The sequence below is a fragment of the Carcharodon carcharias genome, chromosome 4 (assembly GCF_017639515.1).
Source record: "Carcharodon carcharias isolate sCarCar2 chromosome 4, sCarCar2.pri, whole genome shotgun sequence".
Lineage (NCBI taxonomy): Eukaryota > Metazoa > Chordata > Chondrichthyes > Lamniformes > Lamnidae > Carcharodon > Carcharodon carcharias.
In genome coordinates, this window is record NC_054470.1 from 135,963,983 (window position 1) to 135,989,979 (window position 25,997).

The 25,997-nt window shown below is 44.9% G+C and overlaps 1 protein-coding gene across 9 annotated transcripts in view; it reads left to right on the plus strand.

Annotated features, from left to right (window-relative positions):
* mctp1a (multiple C2 domains, transmembrane 1a) overlaps positions 1 to 25,997 on the plus strand; it is a 733,548-nt gene that overhangs the window by 224,265 nt on the left and 483,286 nt on the right. For all 9 annotated transcript variants that reach the window (XR_005942877.1, XM_041186933.1, XM_041186932.1 and 6 more), the window contains 2 exons: positions 1,584 to 1,726; positions 25,496 to 25,575. Coding sequence is in view for 8 of the 9 variants with exons in the window: in XM_041186933.1 (XP_041042867.1) it covers positions 1,584 to 1,726; positions 25,496 to 25,575 (223 nt within the window). In the remaining variant the exon portion in view is untranslated. The remainder of the gene's footprint in view (positions 1 to 1,583; positions 1,727 to 25,495; positions 25,576 to 25,997) is intronic.

Genomic DNA, 25,997 nt, shown 5'->3' on the forward strand with positions numbered 1-25,997 from the left:
CTTCTTGATATCACATGGAGTGAATCAAATTGGCTGAAAACTGACATCTGTGATGCTGGGGACCTCTGGATGAGGCTGAGATGGATCATCCATTCAGCGCATCTGGCTGAAGATTGTTGTAAATGCTTCAGCCTTATCTTTTGCACTGATGTGCTGGACTCCTCCATCATTGAGGATGGTGATATTTGTGGAACCTCCTCCTCCAGTGATTTGTATTCATTGGTTATCCAAGGGAGTAAATAGGAGCAGAGATATTAATATATCAGGAGAACTGTGCCTGGGAACAGTTTGAAAGATTTACATTAAATTTATGCTAACAGTGCGCCATTACTTAAAAAAAAGCCAGTGGGACTACTCTTGCCTTCAAATTATTTAAACTTACCAATAGGTTTCTAGAGGAAATTGTGCTTCATCTTCCACAAGGCTGTTGAAGAATGAACTATGATACAATAGATGTTAAATAATTATCTACAGCATGGTAGGACACAGTTTCATTATTTCACCACATGGTGAGACAAATTTAACCTGCGCTACACAGTTCAAACAGAGCAGCCTCAAAATTGCAGAACTATCTTAAAGCTGAATTTACTCTCCCCCTTGTCCTCTTGTGTAGGTTCCTAAGAAGGGTAGCCTAGGATCTGTATGCACAGTAAGCATAAGCATGTATGTACAGTAAGCATACCTAGAGGGAGATGGTGGCGTAGTGGTGATGTCATTGCACTAGTAATCCAGATGCCCATGTTAATACCCTGGGGACATGGGTTCAACTCCCATTATGGCAGCTGGTGGAACTTAAATTCAGTTAATAAATCTGGAATGTAAAGCTCACCTCTATAACGATAACTATTGTTGTAAAAATCCATCTGGTTCACTAATGCCCTTTAGGGAAGCAAATCTGATACCCTTACCTGGTTGGTCTACACGTGACTCCAGCTCCACAGCAATGTGGTTGACTCTTAACTGCCCTCTGAAATTACCTAGCAAGCCACTCAGTTCAAGGACAATAAGGGATGAACAACAAATGCTGGCCTTGCAAGTGACACCTGCACCCCAAGAAAGAATAAGAAAAATATTGGGGTGCTGTGACATATATGGGATCCCAACACAACTTTTAGGTACCACTGAGTGGAGCCTTTGTCATGCACACTCCATCCATTGGTATCCAGTGTGTGGCTTAACCAGCAGTCTTTAATGAAACCATTGCAAACTACTCACAAAAATGATAACTGTCAAGAAAATCTGAAAATGTTTTTGTGATGATTGTAACACCTGATTAATGCATACAAAATTTGTCAACAAGTAATATTTCTAAAGATGCTGAGTTATTGCACAAGGCTTTATTCCATGACAGTTTGATTCCTTTAACTGGGCTTGCCCTGCTGTAATATGATTACTTCTGCCAAATCACAAAAATTGTGTCTTCTATGGCAAAGAAAAGTTCAAAATCTTGCTAAAAGTCAAACTTTTAATATTGATTATACAAAACAATATTGTAATGATGTAAACAGTGAATTGATTGCCACTGTTAATCTTTGAGTAACAAGAAGCATTTTTACATTGAATTTTCTCCAACACTGTTTCAGGAACAAGTGATCCATATGTGAAGTTCAAAATAGCAGGGAAGGAAGTTTACAGAAGTAAAATAATCCAAAAGAACCTCAATCCAGTTTGGAATGAAGAAGCTTCTCTTCTGATACAAAATGTTGCAGAACCTCTGTATATAAAGGTAGGTAAAACCCTAAACACCCTATGCTCAGTGATTATAGGTTAGAAAACATCAAAGGGGTGAAATAGTTCTTGGGTGATAACACAAAACGGGTGATAGCAAATCAGCAGCCTGTTCTGCACCCCTCCCAATTTTCTTTTCCACAAATGACAGCAGTACATGAGCGCAAGTTGGAGTGACAGGCAGGTGAAATTCAACTTCGATGCCAATACAAAATGATCAACAGTGATTGGGCAGCCAGTTTGCCCCACATCCTATCTCCTTTTCTGTTGGGAGTTTTACATTATCATCAAGAAACAATTCCAACCCACAGAATCTCATTCACTTTTTAACGTTAAGCGTGCATGAACCTAAAGGAATTACAAGGTTTTTCCTGTAGATTATGTCTTTCCACATTTTTTTCCTGCTTCTCAAACAAACATAGCCAAAAGAAAATCAAGGATGGGTCTCTATGATTTCCAAAATACAAAGTATTTTAACTTCTACATCAAGCCATAAAATTGTACAAATTATTCTGTCCGTTGGCTGAAAAATCTTGAGCTACCTAGCTGGCACACCAAAGCAGACTTCAATAAACCATTATCCCATAAGCCAAGTGTAAGTATTTTGTGTATTTTAAAGGAAAACTCGGTGTTCTGGCATATTTAAATTTAGATAGAAAGAAAAACTGCAAATACAAGAATATGAAATAAAACCACAAAATTCTGGAAATACACATTAGTATCTGAAAAGAGGAAAAAAAACCATCAATGATTTGAGCAGATATCCATCAGGACTAGTATATGCAAACAACCTGCCTAACCGGATTGATCAAAACATAAAGAGATAGGAGAACAACACATATAGATTACGGAGTAATTTTCAACATCAACAAAGAGCTGCAGCCACCAGTTGCACACATCAGGAACTGACAGATATGGATCCAGAGCTTTCAATCTCCAGATGGTGGTACCTCAAAGGTATCCAAAGAGGCACTGGGGGGCCCCTCGGAGGTCCCGACACAGTTTAGACTATTCTATTGCATTTGGAACCCTCCAAAACTCTGAGTTAAAGCCATAGACTTTGGATGGTTCCAACTTGCCTACCAGAATAGTATCCCAAGAAAAGTTAGAAGGATTAAAACCAGCTCTAGTTTCTGGGTAACTATACTACTAACCCCCTGACTCCCTGTTGGACCCCCGGGTACTGCCCGCCCCATACCCCCTGCTGACCGACCACCCGATTATACACTCCCCTGCCCAACTCCTCACTGGACCCCTGGTTACCTTCTAATCCCCACCGACCACCTAAGTACCTTCCCTGACCCCCAAACACTAGATCCACCCTACAACCTCAACCACCCACCTGCCACTTCCCCCTCACTCACCCACTTGCCACTTCCCCTTCACCCACTAAGCTGCCACCTACACCCTTACCTGCCCACCTACCATCCTACCCCCTTACCCACTTACTTGCCACCCTACTCACTCACCCACCCACCCACATGCTACCCTACATCCTCACCCACCCACGTGCCACCCTACCCTGTCACCCATTTACCTGATATCTTACCCCCTCACCTGCTTACCTTACACGCTTACCTTCTCTCTATCGCTTCTCAAATTTGTTTTGGGACCCTGAAAGTCTACTTATTTGAATAGGGCAACTAGTGCTGTAAAAAGGGGCTGTGGCCTGGCTTCCTGGATGATCCTGCACTACGAAGAAGGACTCCCAAAACAGGTACGCCCCACATTTCTGAAGAGGTTGGTTTAGAAGTCTGGGCCAGAAATGCGGAATTCCATCTTAGGGTAAAAAAATAGGAACGGAGTGGCAATCTGATGGTGATTGGCACCCTTCGGAAGATTCTGCCTATGCAGTCAGCAATTTCCCAATAAGCAGAGGCAGTAGACTGAGCTTCCCCCAGGTAGCACCACCTGAAAGTCGGTCAGTTTAGCTCAGTTGGTCGCACTCCTGCCTCTAAGCCCCATTTCAGCACTTAAGCAAATAATCTAGGTTGGCAGTTCAGGACAGTAGTGAGCAAGTGCTTCATTGTCAGAGGCACCAAACTTCAGTTGGGGTGTTCAACTGGGGCTCCACCTGCCTGCTTAGGTGGATGAAAAAGATCCTAATGCACTATTTGAAGAAGAGCAATGAGATTCCCCCATTTCATGGTCAGCTTTCCTCTCCCAAGAAACAACAGCAACATAAAAGTGTATTTGGTCATTCTATCGTTTGCTGTTTATGAAATGTCGCTGTGTGCAAATTTATTGTCATATTTACCTACGTAACAAAAATAACTGCACTTCAAAAGTTTTCTATTGCCTTTATAATGTTTTGGAACATCCTGAAAATATAATGCTGTGCTATGTAAACACAAGTTCTTTTTCCTGAAGTATTCAGATTTGCTAGTCTTTTTTCACAAAGAAGCAGTTAATGGGTTTTAAAGCCTATTAAATTCCTCAAATGCTGAAAAAATACAAACTTCATCTCAGTCAAGAGATGCAAAGCAATTTGAACAAAATGTGAGTAAAATAGCTGCATAAACAGGAGTGTTTTGTGATTGGGTTCATCTTTGGGATGTGAGCTCCACCTGCTGACCATTGTAATTATCACATTATCAATTTTCAATGAAGCCACCTGTTCTGCTTAATTTTATTCATCTTTAAAGTATCATCTTTTCAGAGATTTCATTAAATGCTTCATATATTTTTTCCTTATAGTTTTAATGATTAGTTAAAGTGGTGAAGAGGAGGAAAATTTAACTAATATAAGTTGTGCATCATTTTCATACCATTTTTAAATGTGTTGTTTGAATAAACCTCAGAAAAGTGGTTGAAATTGGCCAAGTGACCAACAATTGATAAAGAGAAAATAAAATATAAGTAAACTAGTATTGTGAAAATCTAGTTTGTGGTTTATATGTTTTAGAATATAACTTTTAGGAATTAAAGTTTTAATTGTAGATAAATGGGGGCATCTAATTGAGAAACTGATGAGCAACCCTGAAGAAAATACAATTCAGACAAGCTTGGAGTTCATTACAGTTAAATATTAACCTATATTTAACTTACAAAGTCAGAGTTGATAGTGAAAAACCTTGACCAATGAACACTTCGTCTCTAAGCTTGTAATAGAATCAGAGAGCTTAGAGACAGTGTTGTAAAACTCCATCAGCAATATAAATAATTCATTTGGATGGCAAAATCTAAGAGTTGTGGTGAAGGTAAAATATTTTATTTGCATTTCTGTTTGAATCATCCCAAAGCGTGCCATATTGCCTGTTAGGAAATAAAGTTAGATTAAAGCTAAAACTCATTCCTAACACCTTTAAATACCAATATAACTTACTTAAAGTTTAAGTTTGATTTGTATTTCTGTAGCCATGTGTTAAGAAAGGTCAAATGGAGTTTTAGTTTCACTTTAAAAAGGTGCTTGCATTTCTAATGAGGAGTTTTACAACCCCTTAGGAGAAGTTAAACAAACATTACATTAGAAATCTGGGGGCCAGAGAGGCAGGTCTTTCCCACAGAAACACAGAGGAAGAGAAACAGCAATTTGTTTTGGAAGCTGTTGGAGTTCAGTTGGTTTGAAGACAGCTGTGAAGCTGAAGCAGCCTAGAAGGGACAGATAACAGTCCCAAACTAGAAAAAAGCCCAAAAATCCAGGAGTGGAAGACGGGAAGGTCCAAAGAAGATCTTCTAGTCAAAGGAAGGACAGGAACCTGGGAAACAGCCTAGTTAATGAAGTTAGGAGTGAGGGGCAGAGAGAAAGGCTCCATGCTTCAGACTTAAAGAGACAAAAGCTGAAGAAAGCAAATTGTCAGCGCGAACAGCTTGCAAGAGGCAAGAAGGTTCAAAGAGACAACTGAAGGCCTGTAACTCTTTTCTATGGGCATGTGAAGCAATGGGGTACTGTTAATGGCTGAGTCAGAGAGACACAGTGTGTGGAAGACAGCTTGAATGCATGTGGTGACCCAACAAAGAGGAGCTTCGGAAGGAGAATTTGAAACCCTGGAGATGACCCCTTGTGGAAGGCAGTTGAGAGCAAGCATCAATTTAGGAGAAGATTCCAAGGCAAGATCTTGGAGAGTGGAGATTGGAAACCCTTGTGTGAAGGACGGAATTCAGTGAGACTGGTTGGCTCATGGTATGATGAGCATCTGGGAGAGGTTGAGGAGAGATCCATAGCACCTTTTGAGGTGGCTCTGTCACTCGGTTTCAGAGTGTAGTGTATCTGACCACAGGGTGCCATAGGTTTACATGGCCTGTGTACTTACTGTGGACATTAGAGTATAAGATAGTTTTTGTAGCTTGTGTTACCCTTACAAATCTGTATACATCTGTAAAGGTATAGTTGTGGGTGAAGGAGTATTGTTCATCTTTTCTTGTTGAACAAACATTTTATTCTTGTGTTAAAAGTTAATCAACTGACTCTGTGCCTCTATTCAGTAGCTACTCTCCATGTATCTAAGCAAACAAATAAAAGTTAGGACCTATCAAGCTGGGCTGCACTCTGGGATCAGGCTTGTCCAGGGGTAACCTCAGCTGGGATCGTAACACTGACATAGAGATAGGATTCAGCGTGGAACATTGGTTAGAAGGTTCTTGTGTTTAATTTATCTGTGTGTGTATGTTGACAGAAGCAGGTACTTCACTTTGGGTTTCATGAGGAAGATTTGCTTTAGTGTGCAGCTAGTGGAAGCAACCTACAGTGGTCCTCAAGAGCCTTGTGGCAGAAAGCAGTCAGCTAGAATATTTAGCTCGCAAAGAGCTCAACAGAAGCTGTGGGAGCAATCTGGGAAAAAGCAGTCGATGTATGTATGTCCAAAGCCAGAACAAGGAGCTGAAGACTCCACAATCATGAGGTCTGTAAAGAAACATTGGATGGTTACTTAGGCAAAAAGCTAATGGAAGGTCCCCCATAAATAGCTAGAGCACTGAGGAGAACTAAAGTGACTTATGGAGGGCTGTAGCAGACCTTTAGGTTGGTCCGAGGAAATGTGAGTGAACCTTCAAAATTTTGTAAGGTAAGGGAACTCTTGGGGGGGATATATAGAGGAGAACTGAGTTGATAGCATGAGTGGTTAGAAATTATAGTACTATGTTAGTAGTTCTTGCTCTGTTAAATTTTTATGGACAATGAAGCTTGTTTAAAAATGTGAAATCTTATGATGTAGCTCTGTCAGTCAAATACTGAGTGCTCAAATTTCTCTTTAAACATTACCGGTGCCTAACAAGATTGTAATATTGGTCAGAAATATAAAGATAGATTGTAAGTATGCAAATTTGCACAAGTATATAAAGATGGGAGGCTGAATTTTACGTTGATCGGGTGGGCAGGTGCCTGACCTGATCGAGCGTGAAATTGTGCAAGATGACGTTGGGCGAGGGTCCTGATGTCAACGCACACTAGTTCAGTGGGTGCGCAGAGAAGTCGGAAGTGTGGCCGTTGAAAATTAAGAGGGTAATTAAGCCCATTAATGGCACAATTGTCTGCTATATTTCATTGCCTGTCCAACCTTACAGTTGGTGATCGGGCGAATCGGCCAGGCGACCTTTACATTCTTCATGAAAACTCATTCAAGGGTGGGATGAGGTTTCCGTTATGAAATAAAATAAAAATAAAAGTCTGTGAGCAGCATTTTTACCATATATATTTTCAGGTGCCTGATTGTGATGTTTGGACATTTTTTTTTCTGCTTCCTAAAGCTTTATTGGAACATTTTCAGGTCTGCATCGTCCTGAGACATCTCTCTGCCTTCAGGGAGCTTTCTCTCAGTGCTCACCCGTGCCCGCATTGATGCCAGCGCCCACCCTCCTCCCGCCCCACCCCAGCGGTGCTGAGCTTCTCAGCCAATTAACAGCCATCCAGCATGAAATCACGGTCAGGGCTGAGCTAAAAATTCTTTAGAGGCTGAGACAGGAGAAATTATGATGGGAATTTTTTTTAAAAAGCAGAAATATTAAATAAGTATTTGTGTCCGCTTCGCAGCAGAAGACACAGAAACATATTGGAAAAACTGGAGAAGTGAGGGTCCCATGAGGGTGAGGCACTTAATAAAGAAAAAATACTGGAAAAATTAATGGACTGAAGCCATAAAATCCCATGGATCTGACAGTTTAGGGTTTACATAGCTGCAGAGATAGTAAATGCACTGATTATGACTTTTCAAAATTCGCTAGGATTCTGGAACAGTTCTAGTGGATTAGGAGGTGGCAAATGTAAGCTAGCTATTCACGAAAAAAGGGAGAGAGAAAACAGGGAATGACAAGCCACTTAACCTGCCTTCAGTCCTTGGGAAAGTGCTGGAATCTATTATTAAGGAAGTGCTAACAGGTCACTTAGGAAATCATAAAATGATTAGGCTGAGTTAACATGGCTTTATGAAAGGAAAATCATGTTTGATAAATCTATTGAGAAAATTTGAAGATGTAGCTAGCAGGGTAGATGAAGAGAATCCAGCCGTTTTGTATATATAGATTTTCATAACGGCATTTGACAACATGCCACAAATTGAGGGCTCATGGGGTTGGGGGCAATATATTCACATAAATAGAGCATTGCTTAAAGGAGAGAACTCAGAGACTAGGAATAAATGGGTCATTTTCAGGTTGTCAGGCTGTTACTAGGAACTCAAGGGAGTCAAAGGTTATGACAGATAGACAGGAAAGTGGAATTAAGGCCACAATCAGATCAGCCATCTTTTATTGATTGGTGGAGCAGGTTTGATGAGTCAAATGGCTTACTCCTGCTGTTATTTCTTATGTTCTTATGTTCGTATGTTGCTAGAGGGGTGCCACAAGAATCAGCTATATACAATGTATATTAATGGCTTCGACAAAGGGGCCAAAAGTAATGGCTCAGATCTTCCGATCTCTGGATTGTAAGATCGTTACAACTAATTCTTCACTTTGTGGGCCTGGATTCACGACAGTACACAGACCCAACTGTTATGACTGGAATGGAAGGAATGTGTAGTTTCTCTAGCCCCACTACTCCATAGGCTGTACCATAAGTGTAAATGTTTTATTTACTTGCCAAAATGGCCAATTGTTTATTTTTGCTATTGCTAGAACCAGAATAAAAGAGGCTTTAACCAGGTGTCTTCCAATAAACTCACATCGATTGATTTATCATGAAACAAAACTTATTTTTAAAAGCAAAGTTGTAAAAACTGGTTAACATATAATTTGTAATCTGGAAGTGTAAATACATACCCCCTTAAATCCCAACACACACTCATGCACACACACACAGATACACATACACAGAAAAGCAAAACAATAGGGTCCCTGCGGAGATTGGTGTTTAAAGGAAAAAACACCTTTTGTCCAATGGGAAAACTTTATGAAAAAGGATAAAGTTCAAAGGGTTTTGACGCTGTTGATCTAGTATTCCTGCATGCAAAGATGGTTCACTGGTCCTGGTAGACATCTGGAAGTCCTTTCCAAAGGGGCTTCGGTACGGAGGAGAACAGAGCGGGATCAGTGTTCTTGGGATCTCTCTCTCGTCTCAGCTTGTCAGGTTTCCAAATACTGACAAGTTATATTGAAATGGGGACTTCTAGCTGGATACTGATAACTACACTGAGTTTCAGGCAAGGCAGAGATAGAGCAAGTTGAGCAACCTTCTCCTTTTCAGTCTATCCTCAAACTGAGCTCAAAAAATAAGTTCTAAACAGAAACTCATCTCAGTCAGGTGTTTCCGGAAAACCAAAAGAGCCTAACAGCCTGAAAACAGTAGTTTTTTTCCCCCAACAATTAAAGTTCAAATAAATAAATAATTATTATTTCTTCAGGTGCCTTGCTGGTCATTTAGCTGAAGTCATGTGACTTCTTGGAAAGGTAGTTTGTTCACGGGTCAAAGTGAACTTATGACATTTAAAAAAAAAAGTAAGTGTCCAAATAATTCGATGTCCTTTCAATTGTTAAAAAACATATGGGGTGGAATTTTCCGCGCACGCTGACGTCAGGCATGTTCGGGAGTGGGAGTGGACAACATGGTGTGAAGGCCAAAAATCGGTTCCATGATGTTGTGAAACCAGTTTGCAGATGTGTGTTCTGCCCGTCAGTGACAGGCCATGTTTCCCACCATCAGGCATCAGGCACCTCATTGTAATTCACACGCATACAATTATAAGTCAAGCTCACCGGAATCATCCCCCCGACACTGGATCATTCGAGCACATCGGCATGATTACACAACGACATGTTTCACGACAACATATATAAGGTGTGCATCTGGCGGGCTGCACTTCGAGGGGAGTGCACAGTAACATTGCACAGCACTTGCAAGGGTTGCCTGTTGGATTTCAAGGTTGAGGTGCCGCACATTCAGGTGAGGGCACAGGCAAGTTGCTTTTTCCTGGCTGGCTGATAGTGTGATGCCGGGGCAAGGGCTGCCCTGTGGTTAAGGCGGATTGCGGGGTGGGGGGGGGGTGGGGGTGGTTGGTGGCAGCAAGGGCTCCACTGCAGTTGATGGTAGTGCACAAGCACGTGCCAGGGGGTTGGGGGGGATGGAGGTGGGGAGAAGCAGCCATGCATTAGGGAAACCTTGTATAAAGTGCCATTCCTCCTTCAGGCAGCCGTGCAGTGCACTAAACTTTGGCCATCCAAGTGGTGGCCAGCACCCTCCAGGATGCCTTAAGGGGCCTTCAGACTTAACCAAGAGAGGTTCTCAGAATGCCCAAGCTAACCCACACGTCCCTCTTTCTCATCCTGCAGGAGGAGTACATCAGAAACATAGAGCCTGGTGACCTAGCTGTATGCCTCATGGCTTACAGAGAGTGGAGACAAAGGAGAATAGAGAGATGGAGGAGCCTGGCTGGGCAGAGGAGAAGCAGCACTCTCAGGAAGAAGGGTGGCTGGGGCTCCCGCACATGCCACTGAAGAGCCACAGAGAGCTGTCGTTGTTCAGCACCTAGCTAGACCCAGGGTCTATAGGTGCCACCTTTCATTTCTGCAGATGACTGAGAACCAGTGTTGCCGATGACTGCGCATGTTTAGGGAACTGGTCAGTCACATCTGCCACCTGATGCTGGATTTGGCATCACTGGGACATTGAGGGTATTCACTGTCTGTGGCTGTGAAAGTGACCGTGGCACTCAATTTTTAATCCAGTGGCTCCTTTCAGGGTTCCACAGGTGACCTATGCGGGGTATCATAATCCTCCCCCCACAAATGCATCCGTGAGGTCACAGATGCCATCTTTGCAAGGGTACATATCTTTGTGCATTTCACCCTGGACCAGGAAAGCCAGGGTGCAAAGGTGCTGGGATTTGCCCAGATCTCAGGTTTCTTTCAGGTGCAGGGTGCCATCAACTGCACTCATGTGATGCTCAGATCTCCATGGCAACGAACAGTCAACTGCAAGGGCTTCCACTTGCTGAATATTTAGCTGGTGTGTGACCATCACAAATGCATCCTGCAGGTCTGCGCATGGTTACCAGGGAGTGTCCATTCTCAGTTGGTCTCAGATCCCTGATGTCTTCGAGGGTCTACAGAGGCTGCAGTGATGGCTCGTTGGGGAAAAGGGCTACCTGTAGAGTTCGTGGCTGATGACACCCATGCAGTGGCCTCAGACTGCAGCAGAGCAAAGGTATAACGAGGCTCATGCTGCAACTCACACCTTGCTGGAGCAAACTATTGCGATGCAGAAAATGAGGTTCCCGTGCCTGAACCAGTCTGGTGGAGCCCTGCAATATAGTCCACAGAGGATATCACACATCGTCATAGCCTGCTGCGCCCTTTACAACCTGGCACTGCAAAGGGGAGATGATTTGGCTGAGGAGGGGATGGAGGAGCAGGACATCACCTCCGATGAGGAGGATGTCAATGGGGATGAGGGTGCTGAGGGCCACAAAGGCGATGATGACAGTGATGAGGCCATCATACTGGCCAGACAAGGCAGGCACCCTCGGGAGACTCTCTTAGCTGCTAGATTTGCAGAGGATGATGATGACAGGCAGTGAGGAGACACCATAGATCCTCAAATTGTATTTGTGAACGTTTGACTCTTGCCTGGCTGACTGCAGCACACATACCCTCTGTGATAAGGCTCCGGTCATGGAGACATAGCGGAGGCTCTAATAGTTGCTCGAGTCCAGGAGGATGGTGACGATATGTATTGAGGACACTCCATAGATCCTCACATAGCCTCTGTGAATGTCTGACTCCTGCCTGGCTGAGGGCAGCTCGCTTGCGCTGTGTGATCAGGTTACATTATGGAGATGCCGCAGTGAACCTTTAAATGCACCTGACCCTTTGTCAGCCTTCAATACTTGACCGCTTCAGGAGCACAGCATCACCGGTCACAGATGCTGACAAGTTTCGGCGGTGGGGGGGTGTCAGGCCCACCTTAAAGGTGCTAAGAGCGCTGAGAGAATGATGGAACTCTGTGACACCTGCCCACAACATTCTGGCAGCAATGACAAGCATTATCAAGGTGCAGGCATCAGGAAAGTGTCCAGGGAGTGTGAAGCCAAACCGCCATTTTGGCCTGCAGGCTGTACAAAGCACAGGGAAGAGGCCTTGGGCTGAGACACCTGCCTTTATCTTGTGCAGGAACCAAGGTTTCATATCTGAGTGACATGAACACTGCTCATCAGAACAAGGAACCATAGCCAGGGAGACATTCTTGGGAGTTTACTTACAGTAGTGAACATTATGTACAAGTGATTAACATTCATGCCCAGGCTGTGCAAATACATCTTCTTAACCTTCCTAACCCTGCCACTACATCTTGGTGCTCCCCTACCATCCACAGCGGAGGTGGAGGCAGCCTGCTGACTGCTTTGCCTTGCCTGTGATGACCATGACGGGCGTCCTCCGAAAGGCCGAGACCTGGAGGGCCCTGGCCTGTTTTCATGATCCTGCTGTGTGGCAGTTGCACCCTCCTTGGCCTGTGGAGCTGGAGCTACTAGGGCACAAGAAGTGGGATTCGGATGGGCCGGGCACTCCCGGAGTCACCTGGGTGGATGGCCACGAGGTGTGCACCTGCTGATCCTCCTCCCCATGGGTGCCTGAGGGCCCCTGGCTGACTCCTTGACAAGAAGCGGAATCTGGAGTGAGATCGAGCTGCCCTGCGCCCCTCTTGTGTACACTGTTGGAGGTAAACTATGGCATCAAAGATGGAGTTCAACCAGGTGGCAGTGCATGACCGATGTCCTGGACCAAGGTCTCCATGGCAGCCACCATCCTACCTGTGCATTGGCATGCCGGTGCTATCACATCAGACTGAAGGCAGATGGACTCCTCCATCATGCCTTGCAATCTAAGGAGTGCAACAGACATCCCTTCCTGGTGTTCCCAAGTTTGCCTTTGCAGCTCCAGTAACCAAATCCAGAGGCTCGTTATATGGCTCAGACTCAACAGGTTTCTGGCCTCCAGCTGTCCTCCGAGTGTTGCAAACCTGGGAAGACCCTGCTGCAGTCTGCAATGGATCAGACAATATGATGTGCTCACCAGATTGTGATCCCAAGGCTGCTCTAAAGCTAGGTCCCACCAAGGTGTGTGTCTCTGCATTAGGGGAGGGTGCGGGTGAGCACTGTGACAGATCTTTAATGATGGTGCTTTCAGATTCCTCTTCAGAGGTTCCTTCGGGGCTTCATTGGAGGCCCTGGGTCATGGACTCCATTGGCTGTTTTCCACTTCTGCCTGCGAAAGCAAGGAGAGATAAGTAGTGCCTGGCAGGTGACTGCGGAGCAGGACACATCACTCATGGCATGGTTGTCTGGTGGATGTTGCAGTGCTGGATCCTGACTTGGTAGAGCACCACCGGCCTCACCGTCAGTACAGGAATGGTCTAGATCGTTGCTGGCCGGCTGGATGGCTGTTTTCAAAGTCTGTGGGGAACTTGATTTCAGGCATTCATCCACCAATCTGTGACCTCTTCCTGTTTTTGCGTGCCAGCATGTCCTGCGTGAATAGAGATGGAGAGAGTGTAAGCAGGACACCTGCCAGGCCACATGATAAGTATGCTTGGCATGTGTGGCTGGTGAGTGGCCCCATGGACAGGATGAGGACAATGAAGGTGTGTGTGAGAGAGTGATTGGTAACGTCCCTTAAACTGGCAATGAGTGGGATCCCTGTGGATGTGTGATGGGTTTGAGAGTGTGTGAGTTGAGAGTGATGAGAAGAGTGACTTAACCTGGTGGAACGGAGGAGATAATTCATCCTTTTTTGGCACTGGGTCCCTGTCCTCTTTTGTAGGACATTGGCATTGACCACTGCTGCCGCTGCCTCCTGTGCTGGTTTAGTGATATTGTTGCCCCTCCTGCAGCCAGAGCGGGGAGATAGAGGACATCACGGCTGGCCTCCACGGTGTCCAAAAGGTGCTTTGAGGAGTCGCAAATGGTGCTGAACATTTTGCAATCATCAGCAAATATCCCCACTTCTGACCTTATGATGGAAAGAAGGTCATTGGTGAAGCAGCTGAAGATGGTTAGGCCAAGGACACTACCCTGAGGAACTCCTGCAGTGATGTCCTGAAGCTGATTGACTGACCTCCAACAACCACAACCGTCTTCCTTTGTGCTAAGTATCACTCCAACCAGTGGAGAGTTTTCCCCCGATTCCCATTGACTCCAGTTTTGCTCGGGCTCCTTGATTTCCACATTCGGTCAAATGCTGCCTGGGTATCAAGGGCAGTCACTCTCACCTCACCCCGAGCTCAGCTCTTTTGTCCATGTTTGAAACAGGACGCTTTATCAAGCTCCTAATAGTCAGAGTTCTTCCCTGTCACAGGCTTTTACAGCAGCTTGACATTTTCTTTCCACTGTCCCCTTACATAGGAATCTTACATTGACTAAAAAAATCGTGCCGTGCTTCGTGGCATTTTCTGATTCCATAATTCCTTACTAACCTACAGGATTGTCAGAGACTGGACATATGACCCAAGATGCGCATCAGGACCCTCTGGGTCCGTGGAATTTCCTAGGAGGTTTCAACTTCTGACGGGCAGTTCCCCTGCTCCCTGAGACCCTATGTGAATGTCTCCAACACTGAGTTAGAGTTGGAATCTTCGAACAGATCTGATTTACTTCCCTGAATAGTTACCCAGGAAATGTCCAACAGAAATTTTGTAGTCTAACTCTTGGATATCTACAGAACTGATCACCCAATCACACACACTGACAACCCCCAACCACTCCACCCTCCCCCTACTATGCCCCGACCCCTGACTACCTCCAACCCCTGACCAGAACCGACTACACCCCACTAGTACCCAACTTGACTACCTCTGCCAATGCAACCAGACTGCCTCCCAACCTACCTACTCACATCACCCACCTACCACCTACCACCTCAGTTACCTGCCACCCTACCCATCTGTCACCTTTCCTACTTGCCACCCTAACACCCTATACACTTGCCACCCTACCCAACTGCCATACAACCCACCTGCTACCCTACCTACCTAGCACCTCACCCACCTACCCACCCTATTCAGCCATTCACTAACATTCATCCATTCACCCACATGCACATAGAGTCATAGAGGTCTAAAGCACAGAAAAAGGCCCTTCGGCCCATTGCGTCTGTGCCAGTCAAACAAGTACCTAACTATTCTAATCCCATTTTCCAGCACTAGGCCCATCGCCCTGTATGGCATGGCATCGCAAGTGCATATCCAAATACTTCTTAAATCGTATGAAGGTATCAGCCTCTACCACCCTTTCAGACAGTGAGTACCAGATTCCTATCACCCTCTGGGTGAAAAAATTCCTCCTCACATCCCCTCTAAACCTCCTGCCCCTTACCTTATATCTATGCCCCCGGTTATTGATCCCTCCACCAAGGGGATAAGTTCCTTCCTGTCTACCCTATCTATGCCCCTCATAATTTTATACACCTCAATCATGTCCTCTTCAATCTCCTCTGCTCCTGGGAAAATAACCCCAGTCTATCCAATCTCTCCTTATAACTGAAACTCTCCAGCTCAGGCAACGTGCTGGTAAATCTCCTCTGCACTCTCTCTAGTGCAATCACATCCTTCCTATAATGCGGATTCCAGAACTGCACGCAATACTCTAGCTGTGGCCTAACCAGCGAGTATTTGGACAAAGGCTGTAATGAGTTCAGGAGCTGAGTGATCCTGGCAGAACCCAAACTGAGTGTCAGTGAGCAGGTTATTGCTGAAAAATCGTAGCGGAGAAAGGGGGGAGAGAAATTGACAAGGAAAGTGTTTGGAAAAATTGATGTTAGAAGTGAGTAGTTCATACAAAGGTGGGGTGTGTTGGCAGCAGCACTTTGTCAGCAAATGCTGCATATGTCAGCATTACAACATCCAAAGTGATGTTTTTCAGGCCTACTTTATGAGTTATGAACAGAATTTTTCAAATAATGTACAGCAATATATAGACACACAAGCACAAACATTTGGAAGCTACACTTAATTTGTCACTTTTGAGAAGTTAAAACCTGTAGTTTCTCAAAATTTGTCTAAAGATTTTCCAGCAGTAGAAGGAATTAGTTTATTTAGAGCAGGCCATTATGAGCTGCCCATCACAAGGAAGGAAAACTTAGAATGTGGTTGGTGCCAAAAATGGAAGTCTGACATTGCCTTTGGTAGTTTTAATAATCCATCACTTGCAGGAGATGGTACTTTGAGGGTTAGCTTTACTGAGCATTTATTTGTCTTCAAATATATTATTGTGCAACATAAATACTTGACCAATTCTTTATCAATATAATATATGATCTGAGGAACATCCTGGGCAATAGGGCAATGCCTTGTTATGAAGTCCAATTTACCCTGGGGACGAGAGCAGTGGTTGGGAACTCCTAATCCTGACAGATTTCAGAGTTTCTGTGCATGCACATACTGGGAGCTGGCTGCACCTGTACAGGTACACAACTGAAAGTTCTTTGGGCCAGGAATGGGCCCAGCATACCTGCACAGAGATGGAAAACGGCGCAAAAATCCAGATCAGATGACCAGGAGCAGAGCGCCATTGCTGGCAAGTGCCCTAGGCAAGGGACGGCGAGAAGACAGGGAGCAGTCCCAAAAGAAGAGTCCCAAACAGGGGACAGAGACAAGAAATGGTCATGGTTAAGTTAAAAAGTAGGAAAAGGGCTGCAGTTAGAGGGCTCAGGAGAAGCCCTGGTAATCGAAGAGAGCTCAGGGGAAGCCATGGTAATGGAAGAGGGCTCAGGAGAAGCCCTAAAGCTCCAAGAAGGCAACAAAGGGTTGATGACTCCCTGCTGTGGGCCATTGAGGCAAAGGTATCCCCTCAGAGCAGTAGTGTTCTGCTTGGAACGGCCAAAGAACTGACTCTGTGCTTGTGAGTTTGTGCTTGAGAGCATACTGTGCAATTCAGGGGAACAGAATCTTGGGAGATAAGATTGAAGCCCTACGAAGTGGGCCGTCTTTGATGCTGTCCAAGTTGGAGTGACTTTTGGAGAGAATTCCCAGGCTAGATCTTCAAAGGTGAAGATTTGAATCCATCTTGAGAGAGGTGGAGTTTCAGTGAGATAGGTTGACTCATAGTGTTTACTGGCCTCTAGGTGGATTGTCACATCTGCCATTTATTGTGTAGTGTGGTGTGTTCAACCACAGTTTGCTTGTTAATTCACATGTACCCCATATTAACCCAAAATGTTAGAGTATAAGGTAGATATTATAAATTGTTTTATCTTTCTGACCTTGTACAGTAAAGTTTATTTTTGTTTGTTGAAAACCTGTGGAATCTTGTGGCTTTACTCACTGAACAAGTGTCTTGAATCGCAAACTTTGTCTACTTTAAACAAAACATTATCAATCCCTAATTGGATCTTGCCAATATTTATTTAGGGATCTATTCTAGGATCACAGTCGTCTCTATTGCATTAATCCATACCTAAATCATCCCGTCAGTTATATCATTCATTATCGTTTTACTTGAGCCTACCTTGAAAATTAGATTCTATCTACATAAAGACTTAAAGGTAATTAAAACTGGAAGAATCTGTAATTTTTGCTTTCAGTATCAAGGCATGTAATTCTTTCAGGAATTTCCAAATTTTATAAGTTGTGAATGACCTTTAAATTTGATTTGAAGCATTTATAAGTTTTGTTGTACAAAATGATCAAATACAATTAGACCGCTTGAACAAATGCTCAAAAGCACACCTTTCTCTCTCTCTTCTCTGCCAGTTTTCACTCCTTTCTCACCATCATGAGATTACTTGAACTAAGATCCAAATTTAACCTATAGGAGTATAATTATCTGTTTTGCTGTCCTAATAAACAGTTGTTGGGTGGGAACCTTACCAGCCCCAGAGGGACAGTTTTGTAGGTGGGGATATGGAGAAATTTTGAAAGTTCTGCATCAGTTTGGCTCCCCAAGGCATTCCCATCTCCATGTACTTTTGCTGGAGGTGGCTTCAAAGGACAGAGGCTACCTGCCCAGCAGCAGGAGGGGGGCAATTAAGGTCCAAGTTAGAGGCAGTTTGCAGATGCTGATAGTTTTTCCGCAGTGTCAGGCAGGAGGCTGACAGCAACTTAAAGGCGACCTCCCAACAGCAGGCCAGAGGGCTCTTACTGGCCCAATGAATGAGCTGCAAGAATGAAAAGCCACAGCCTTGGCTCTAACCATTCCTGCGTAGGGTTCTCCCTCCACACAGATGGCCCTAAGAGCTGTGGGCCTTTCTTACTTGTAAAATTTAAACATACATCCAAGAGTTGCTTCATTTTGAGGTTCATACACTCACCTACCCGCCTCAGCAGCATCCACCTCTCCTGGTAATGCTGCAGTCCATCCAGAATTGTAAGCCCTCTGATTGGGCCTCCTATTTTGTGAACCCAGCCACTATCCTTAATTGGACAGCGAATATAGAGATGGTGTGCTAATTGACTGCTATCTATAAGATCATGATACTGTATGGATGGCAGTTAACAGCAGGGCTGGGATACGGAAGTTCCCCCGAAGCTCAATTATTTTCTATGTCGGGAAGGTTCCGTCTTTGATCCATACTTATAATATCATGGAATGAATGATGAGTAAGTGCAGAATGAAGCCATTTAGCCTATCACACCTATGAAAGAACTATTCAGTTAGTCCCACTTCCATGCTCTTATGCCATAGCCCTTTGATTTCTTTTTCCTTTAAGTATTTATCCAATTTCCTTTTGAATATTATTGAATTTGTTTCCACCACCCTTTCAGACAGTGCATTCCAGATTGTAACAACTCACTCTGTAAAAACATGTCTCTGCATCTTATCTCTGGCTGTTTTGCCAATTACTTGCATTCAATGTCCACTTGTTGATGGCCCTTCTGCCACTGGAAACAACTTCTTAAGCGTGGTCATTGTATGTGATTACAATTCACAGTATCCCCCTCTAGCAGAACTGGAAATGTATTAAGAGCACTGAGATCTTCAACTGTAAATCAGTTAATTCCTGGTCAAGCAGCATCTTTTATACAGTCAATAATAAACCAAACACACTGGCATTGGCTGAAGACAATGATGGGCAGAGAACTGGCCAATCACCAATTAGTTCATGTTTTGGTTAAGGTGTCATAAACCTTAGAATCCACTTTAATTTAAACCTCTGACTGTTAAACGGCAGGACCTCTCTGAGAATTCCAAATCAGTTACACCCTCAGCTATGGCTGGTGAGTAATTATCAGCTTTGTTTATGGGCCTGATGGTTTTGTGTGTTATTAAGAGCCTGCGTAGACCAGCATACTTTGAAATAAAGATTTTAACTTCAACTAATTTCAGATGGGAAACTCTCTGTATAAAGAGTTCCCTATCAGTAACCTGTAAAAACGATAATTAATTAGGGATCCTGCCAGCACTATCCCCCTTGCCAGAGGGATTTCTGAGATAGCCATTGTCATTCCTTAGCAATGAGCCACTGGATACTGGGGATGCACTAATCAATTTTAGGTAGGCTAAAATGGGGCCTATATTTCAAAATGTATCTCAAAGGGGCAACAGGAAACCAAGGAACCATTGGCCAGAATTTTATGTCTCACAAGCAGCATGTTCCTGACCTGAAAGGATGTGAAATAATTCACGATGACATTGGGCAAGAGTCCTGATGTCCTCCCACATGCGTGCAATCTTCAGGTCGGCAGGTGCGTGCAGGTGTCGGAGACATGCCCTCCAGCAATTAAAGGGCCACTTAAGGCCATTAAAAAGACAATTGATCCCAATTTTACATTGCCCATGCAATTTTACGCTCATCGCATGGGTAAAGCGGGCAGCCCACTTTTAACGAAATCTCATCCAAAGGCAGGATAAGAAGGGTCTGGAGCACACCATTGTGAATAGTGAGCAGCTTAGGAGATAGTTTGCTGCTGGTTGCTTATTTGAACTTGACGGCTTCATCTCTGTTTGGAACTTCAGTCTTAGCATTTCTAGGCTTCATTTCAGGACTCACTGGTGTTTCCAAGGCCCCTGAAGGATTTTGACCATGTGGACCCTTCCAGGCACCAGACAGCCTTTTATTACCCTGGGTAATGGGGATTGTGCTCTCCGCTAGTAGCACCTCCTGTTAGGAGGAAGAGAGGAGTAGAAGGTAGAGGAGGTCAGGTGTCCGTGTGCAGCTTCCAGGGGAGTGACTTGTGGGAGGAGAGGCACAGGTACAAGGGGCGCAGGGCCAGCAGTTAGTCCAAGGCGGAAGGAGCTGCAGAAGATGCCACTATTCTGCTGCCAGGGTTTACAGGCAGCGATGCAGCTACCTTAACATGTCCAGGGTGCAATGCTGAAGGAGGCTCAGCCTCTCCAGGGAGACTGTGATCTCCATTTGTCAGCTGATTGGGCCTGAGATCGCCTTCAACTGTGTGGGTGGACACCCCATGCCAGTGACTCTGAAGGTCACAGTGGTCCTCAACTTCTATGCCTCCAGCTCTTTCCAGGGGTGAATGGAGGATCTTTGTGGAGTGTCCCAATCAGCTGTCCACAGTTGCACCAAGCTGTTGACAAAAGCTCTGTTCAGGCAGCTAATGACATTTACTCATTTCTGTATGGATAAAGCCAGACAGGCTGAGCGAGCCAGAGGGTTTGCAGTGATTGCTGGGTTCCCCGCATCCATGGTGCAATCGACTGCACATGTGTACCCATCAAGGTGCCAGCGGGTCAACCGGGTGCCTTCATCAACAGGAAGGGATTCCACTCGAACGTCCAGATAGTTTGTGACCACAAGATGCAGATTCTGCAAGTCTGTGCAAGATACCCTGGCAGCTCCCATGATGCTTACATCCTCAGATACTGCCAGGTGCCAAGACTATTCAGTGCTCCAGCCGGACTGGATGGATAGCTGCTGGGTGACAAGGGCTATTAGTTGAAAAGGTGGCTTATGACACCTCTTCATCATCCAAGAACAAAGGCAGAGCAGCGTTATAATAGGAATCATACCTCCACAAGGGCAATGGTAGAGAGGACCATAGGTCTTCTGCAGATGCACTTCTGATGCTTGGACCATTCAGGGGGAGCACTACAATACCTCCCAGAATTGTTCTCACTGATAGTGGTTGCATACTGCACTCTCCACAATCTGGCTCTGGCAAGCGGGTACCCACTGGAGGAAGAGGATCTTGAGGCAGTTCTACAGGCCACAGAGGATGAACCCAGTGGTGAGTCAAAAGAGGACCATGGTAAGGAGATAGGTGAGGGCGTGGAAGCAGACCTCTGGATCCTTCAGGGAGGCAGAGAGACCAGGGACACTTTGATCCAATGTTCCTTCAGCTAGGATACCAAGGATCTGCTTCCACCTCATGCCAGCGCTGCCTCCATCCCAGATGTTTGAAAAATGACCCTTTCCTTTGAACCCAAAGTCCACTCAATGCCTGTGCAGTAAAGTTTAGAGCCACTTACTTCCAGCATGAGATACTGGCATGCCCTGCACCTACAAAACAAGTAAAGCATACTCAAGCCATTAAGACAAAAGCAGAATTTATATCATGTTGGCATTCACATCGAATGAAGGTAATATATGGTGCTAATGGTCACACCGGTAAACATATTAGCAAAACATGGCAGAACAGAAGATCACCCGTGAATAATCCCTCTTGCACTTGCTGTGCCTTAAACTTACGTTTTCGAGTGCTGCATCTTGTTGCCAACGCCGCCCGCCTCACTGACAGTGACACTAGAGGCAGCCTGGTGACTGTGCTGTCCTGTTGACCTTGATGACCTTGGAGGTCGTCCATTGGCCAGTGGAGCCTGTGCTGGCCCCACTTGAGAGGGAGCAGCCACTGCCGTGGCTGGTCTCGCCCAGTCATTGCATCCTCATGAGATGCCACGGTCACTGGCAGAGGGGCGGAATGGCTGCGGCCTTCATCCAGAGCACCCTGAGAAGAGCCTACAGAGATGACAACAGCTCATACACCAACATGAGGATTCTCTGGACCTTCCTGCTCATCATTGATGGACAGGCACCTAGCTGGGATACTGGGTGCCTCATCCATCTCCCACATTAGCACTGACCTTCTAAGATCATTGCCTTCGTGAGGGCTTGCAGGTCTGAGTGCAACCCCAGCTACCCCTGATTCTGCCCCTGGAGTTGCCTTTCCATGAGAGTCGCCATTCTCTCAATGGAGGAGGCAGTGCGCTCAACCATGATGGTCGTCACAGTGCTCATGCTCCATATGGACTCCTCCACAACAGAGACCATGGCACGCAGACTCTCATGGATCTCCGCTAGATCTTCCCACACATTCCGCAGAACATCCAGCATCTGCCACCTAATGGACGACTCCAGAGGCTCATCATCTGCCTTCGATTCAGCATCATCCTGGTCTCCAGCAGTTCTCCGACTGCCGGCACCTTGGGCACTCACTGTCTCCGCCTGCTCCTCAAGCAAATGTGAAGTGCTCTCACCGCTAAGCACTGACATTCTAGCCGACAATCTAATGCCCACCGGGTGCTGCTATCTGTGCTGGTGCCTGGTTCAGCTAAGGGGTGTGACGCAGGTGCATCTCAAGCCTCATGGTCCTCTGGCATCATGGGTGGCTCTTCGGAGTCCTGCGTTCAGGGGCGAGTTGGCGATTCTAGGGGAGAACAATGATATGTCATTAGTTTAAGTCATTAACTGTGACTGTGCAAGTCAGGCGCCCAGCTAACACAATGAAGATCTGCCTCACGGTGCCATTGTCTTTCAATGATCAGTGGGGAATCCAAGTTTGAGGCTCCCATTAATGGTGAGACTACACAAGAATTTTTGCACAATGAGAAACTCTCACCTCTTTGCACTGCACTCTCACCTTCGTCAGGGACCTCTGCCTCTCCACAGCCGGCTGACTGAGGTGGATGGCAGCACTCTAGTTCTGAGGCATCCCTCCCGTACCTTATCAGAATGAGGAGGTTTGGGGGGCTTCTACCTGTCTTAGTTCTTTTGTTGATGTAATGGTTTCTCTTCTGAAATGACAAAGGAGCTTTAATTTGTCCACTCTTTACCAGTAGAGCCATTGCAGCCTGGCACACCCTCCCCCCCTGGAACATCTTGCAGGGCATATCTGAGTTGTGGCCCTCGACCCGCAAGGCACTCAGGCCAAGCAGCCGGGACTCACCCCTTTGACTGGCGCCTGTGTTGGTCACATTTGGCACTCAGACTCTAACATGCCTGAGCTCCACGGGTGGACGGCCAGCCCCTAACACTTCTCCACACTGATCCATGCCAACTCGGTACTCACCCTTCTGAGCGCAGCAGATCATTGAACCTCTTTCGGCACTGTACCTATGTGCGCCGCACAACGTCGTGGCCATTGACCTCAGCTACCACCTCCTCCCATGCCTTTTTGATCAGGTGTGGTGACCCACTCCTGCCATCCCTGGGTATTAGAGCACCTGACACTGACCTCCTCCACAAGGATCGTGAGGCACTTGTCTGAGAACTGGGGGGGGCTGAGTGCCCACCTGACTTGCCCTCCCTCCTGATGTCTCCAACCGCTGGTGAGATCATTGTTCGAATGAAATGGACTCCTGGGGATGGGCAGACTCCAAAGATTCTCCTGTGGCAGCCTTCAGGGAACTGCCTCTGCCAGTTTTAAAGTGCCCGTCAGGTCACCATTGGACCCGGCGCTCAACATGCTCCCGAGCATGGTACACATGGCCCACATACCTAACTTCATACCGGTGCTGAAATTCATAAACATCGTTGCTTGATTCTGTGGTAGACAAATTGTCTTAATTCTTGAGCCTTTTTTGAATTACCCTGGAGTTTGGGGAGCCTATAGTTCCCTGTTGCCTTCTCCAGGGCAATGCCTCAGCTAATAAGAGTCAACTTGCCAACCAATCAGCACCCTTTTCTCCATTGTAGGTCATTTAAGATTTTGCATTCTTGCATTTGTCCTGAAGAGTGCAAAATGAAAAGCTTTGGTAACACATCTCTCTTTTCAGCAATTTTCAAGTTCTGGACTACCAAGCAACTGTTGGAAACACTAAATACTAAAACAATAATACAATATAGTTACCTAGTCTGACTCGAAAACCCTTGGGTTTTCCCAGTTTATACCAGTATGCATTTTTATTTATTCTTGGGAAGTGGGGAACGCTAGCAAGCCATATCCCATTCCTAGTTTTTCTGAGAATATCCATTTGAAATTCACCTGAATGAAAAGATTGATTACTGTGGACAGATTACTGGAACTGTCTCTGCACCCTGCGCAGTATTGAATCTTCCAGAATGCAGATCCTGCATGCAAATGGTTTGGACAACGGAGGAGCTCAGGGGCCTCTCGGACTGCCCTATTGTCCAAAGCATTGATACCCAGAATCTGCATTCAGGAATCTCTTCAGCTGGAGCAGGAAAGAAATCCCGAATTTATGGACTTGTATATATTAGTTATGCTGTGAATTGGTTTGAGTTGATAACTCAAAATTAAGAGGTTAATTCCTCTGCCTGGGAATGTTCTCGTTCATATTGGGCTGAAATGTTTGAGTTGATTTGTAGGCTGTGTCATGGCTCCTTCTTTCTTCATGTTTTTCTTCTGACCAATAAACACTATTTAGTCTTATATGTTTGTCACAGTGACAGATGTTGCTGTGAAATGTGGAACTGCTTTCTGTACATTTGTAAAATATTACACAAAACTCGAAAATCATTTTTCAAAAAGATAAACTCTGATGGATGGGAGGGGTAGTGGTTAGATAGGGGTAGAGTTTCTGCTTTGGAATTAGGAATTGCACATTTTTGAAGTGTGTTTTTAACCTAGAGTTTCTGCTCAAGCTCATTTGCACATTACTGAATGCAAAGCCTGCCCTGAGCCAGTGCAGCATAAAAACATTGGTTTTCAAAAATATTCCATGAGTTATTTAAGAATGATAACTTGTTTACAGCTGAAAACAGCTTTATCAAAAAAATAAGCATTCTACATCAGTGTTAACCTAACTGCTGTGAGTAACCCAACTTTAAATAGTGGAAAATATACAAAGCTATTTTCTAGTTATACAGAGGTCAATGACTTTGTAAATTTTTTAAAAAATCAAAACCTTTCAAAACATATCTGTTAGTGTCTGTGCTTCTAAAAGACCCAGCTTAATTTTTGGAGCCTTCTTGAAGGCCTGCAAATAAATGCAATTAGCAGAAACTCCCAGCGAGGATAACTTTACCTTAGGGCCAAGGCCAGTTTGATGGGCGGGGCCTGTTTCATTTAAAACGAGCGCAGAAGAACCCAGACATTTGAATTGTACCGAATGTAATTTGCACTTAAAATTCTGCAATCTCTTGTGCTATTCACGCTGGTATCAAGAAAATTGCACTAAAAAAAAACAATGCAATTGAGAGGAAACTCTAGGTCATATGTTTTTTTTATAACTTATTTTTACATCAAATTTTAACTACAAGTTCTTTCCTCTAGGTGTATGATTATGACTTTGCATTACAAGATGACTTCATGGGTTCAGCTTATCTGGATCTAACCAGATTGGAATTAAACAGGTAACAGATTTTAAAGCTAATCATCATCATTTTACTTATGTTGTATCTTGTTTAATTGTTTAATCAGTATGCTGTATAAGGGAGAAAACTAAAATGGATATAATTCAATCAAGCAGACCATTCTTTGCTAGGATTCATTCAGTTGGTGTGCCAGCTGAATTAAGAGCCTAGGGAATGTGCTCCCTCCTCATCAAAAGAACATTTTCCTCTGGAAATCGGATCCATTTTTCCACCAGAATAATCAGAATTGTTATAATCAGGAGACCATTCAGCCAGTTGTGTCTCTACTAGCTTTCTGCAACACCTAGTGTCACCCCCCTGCACTTTGCTCAAAGCCCTACACATTTTTCCTCTTCAGATAATGATCCAATTCTCTTTTGAAGGACATGATTAAATCTGCCTCCACCACAGTCTCAGTGCAT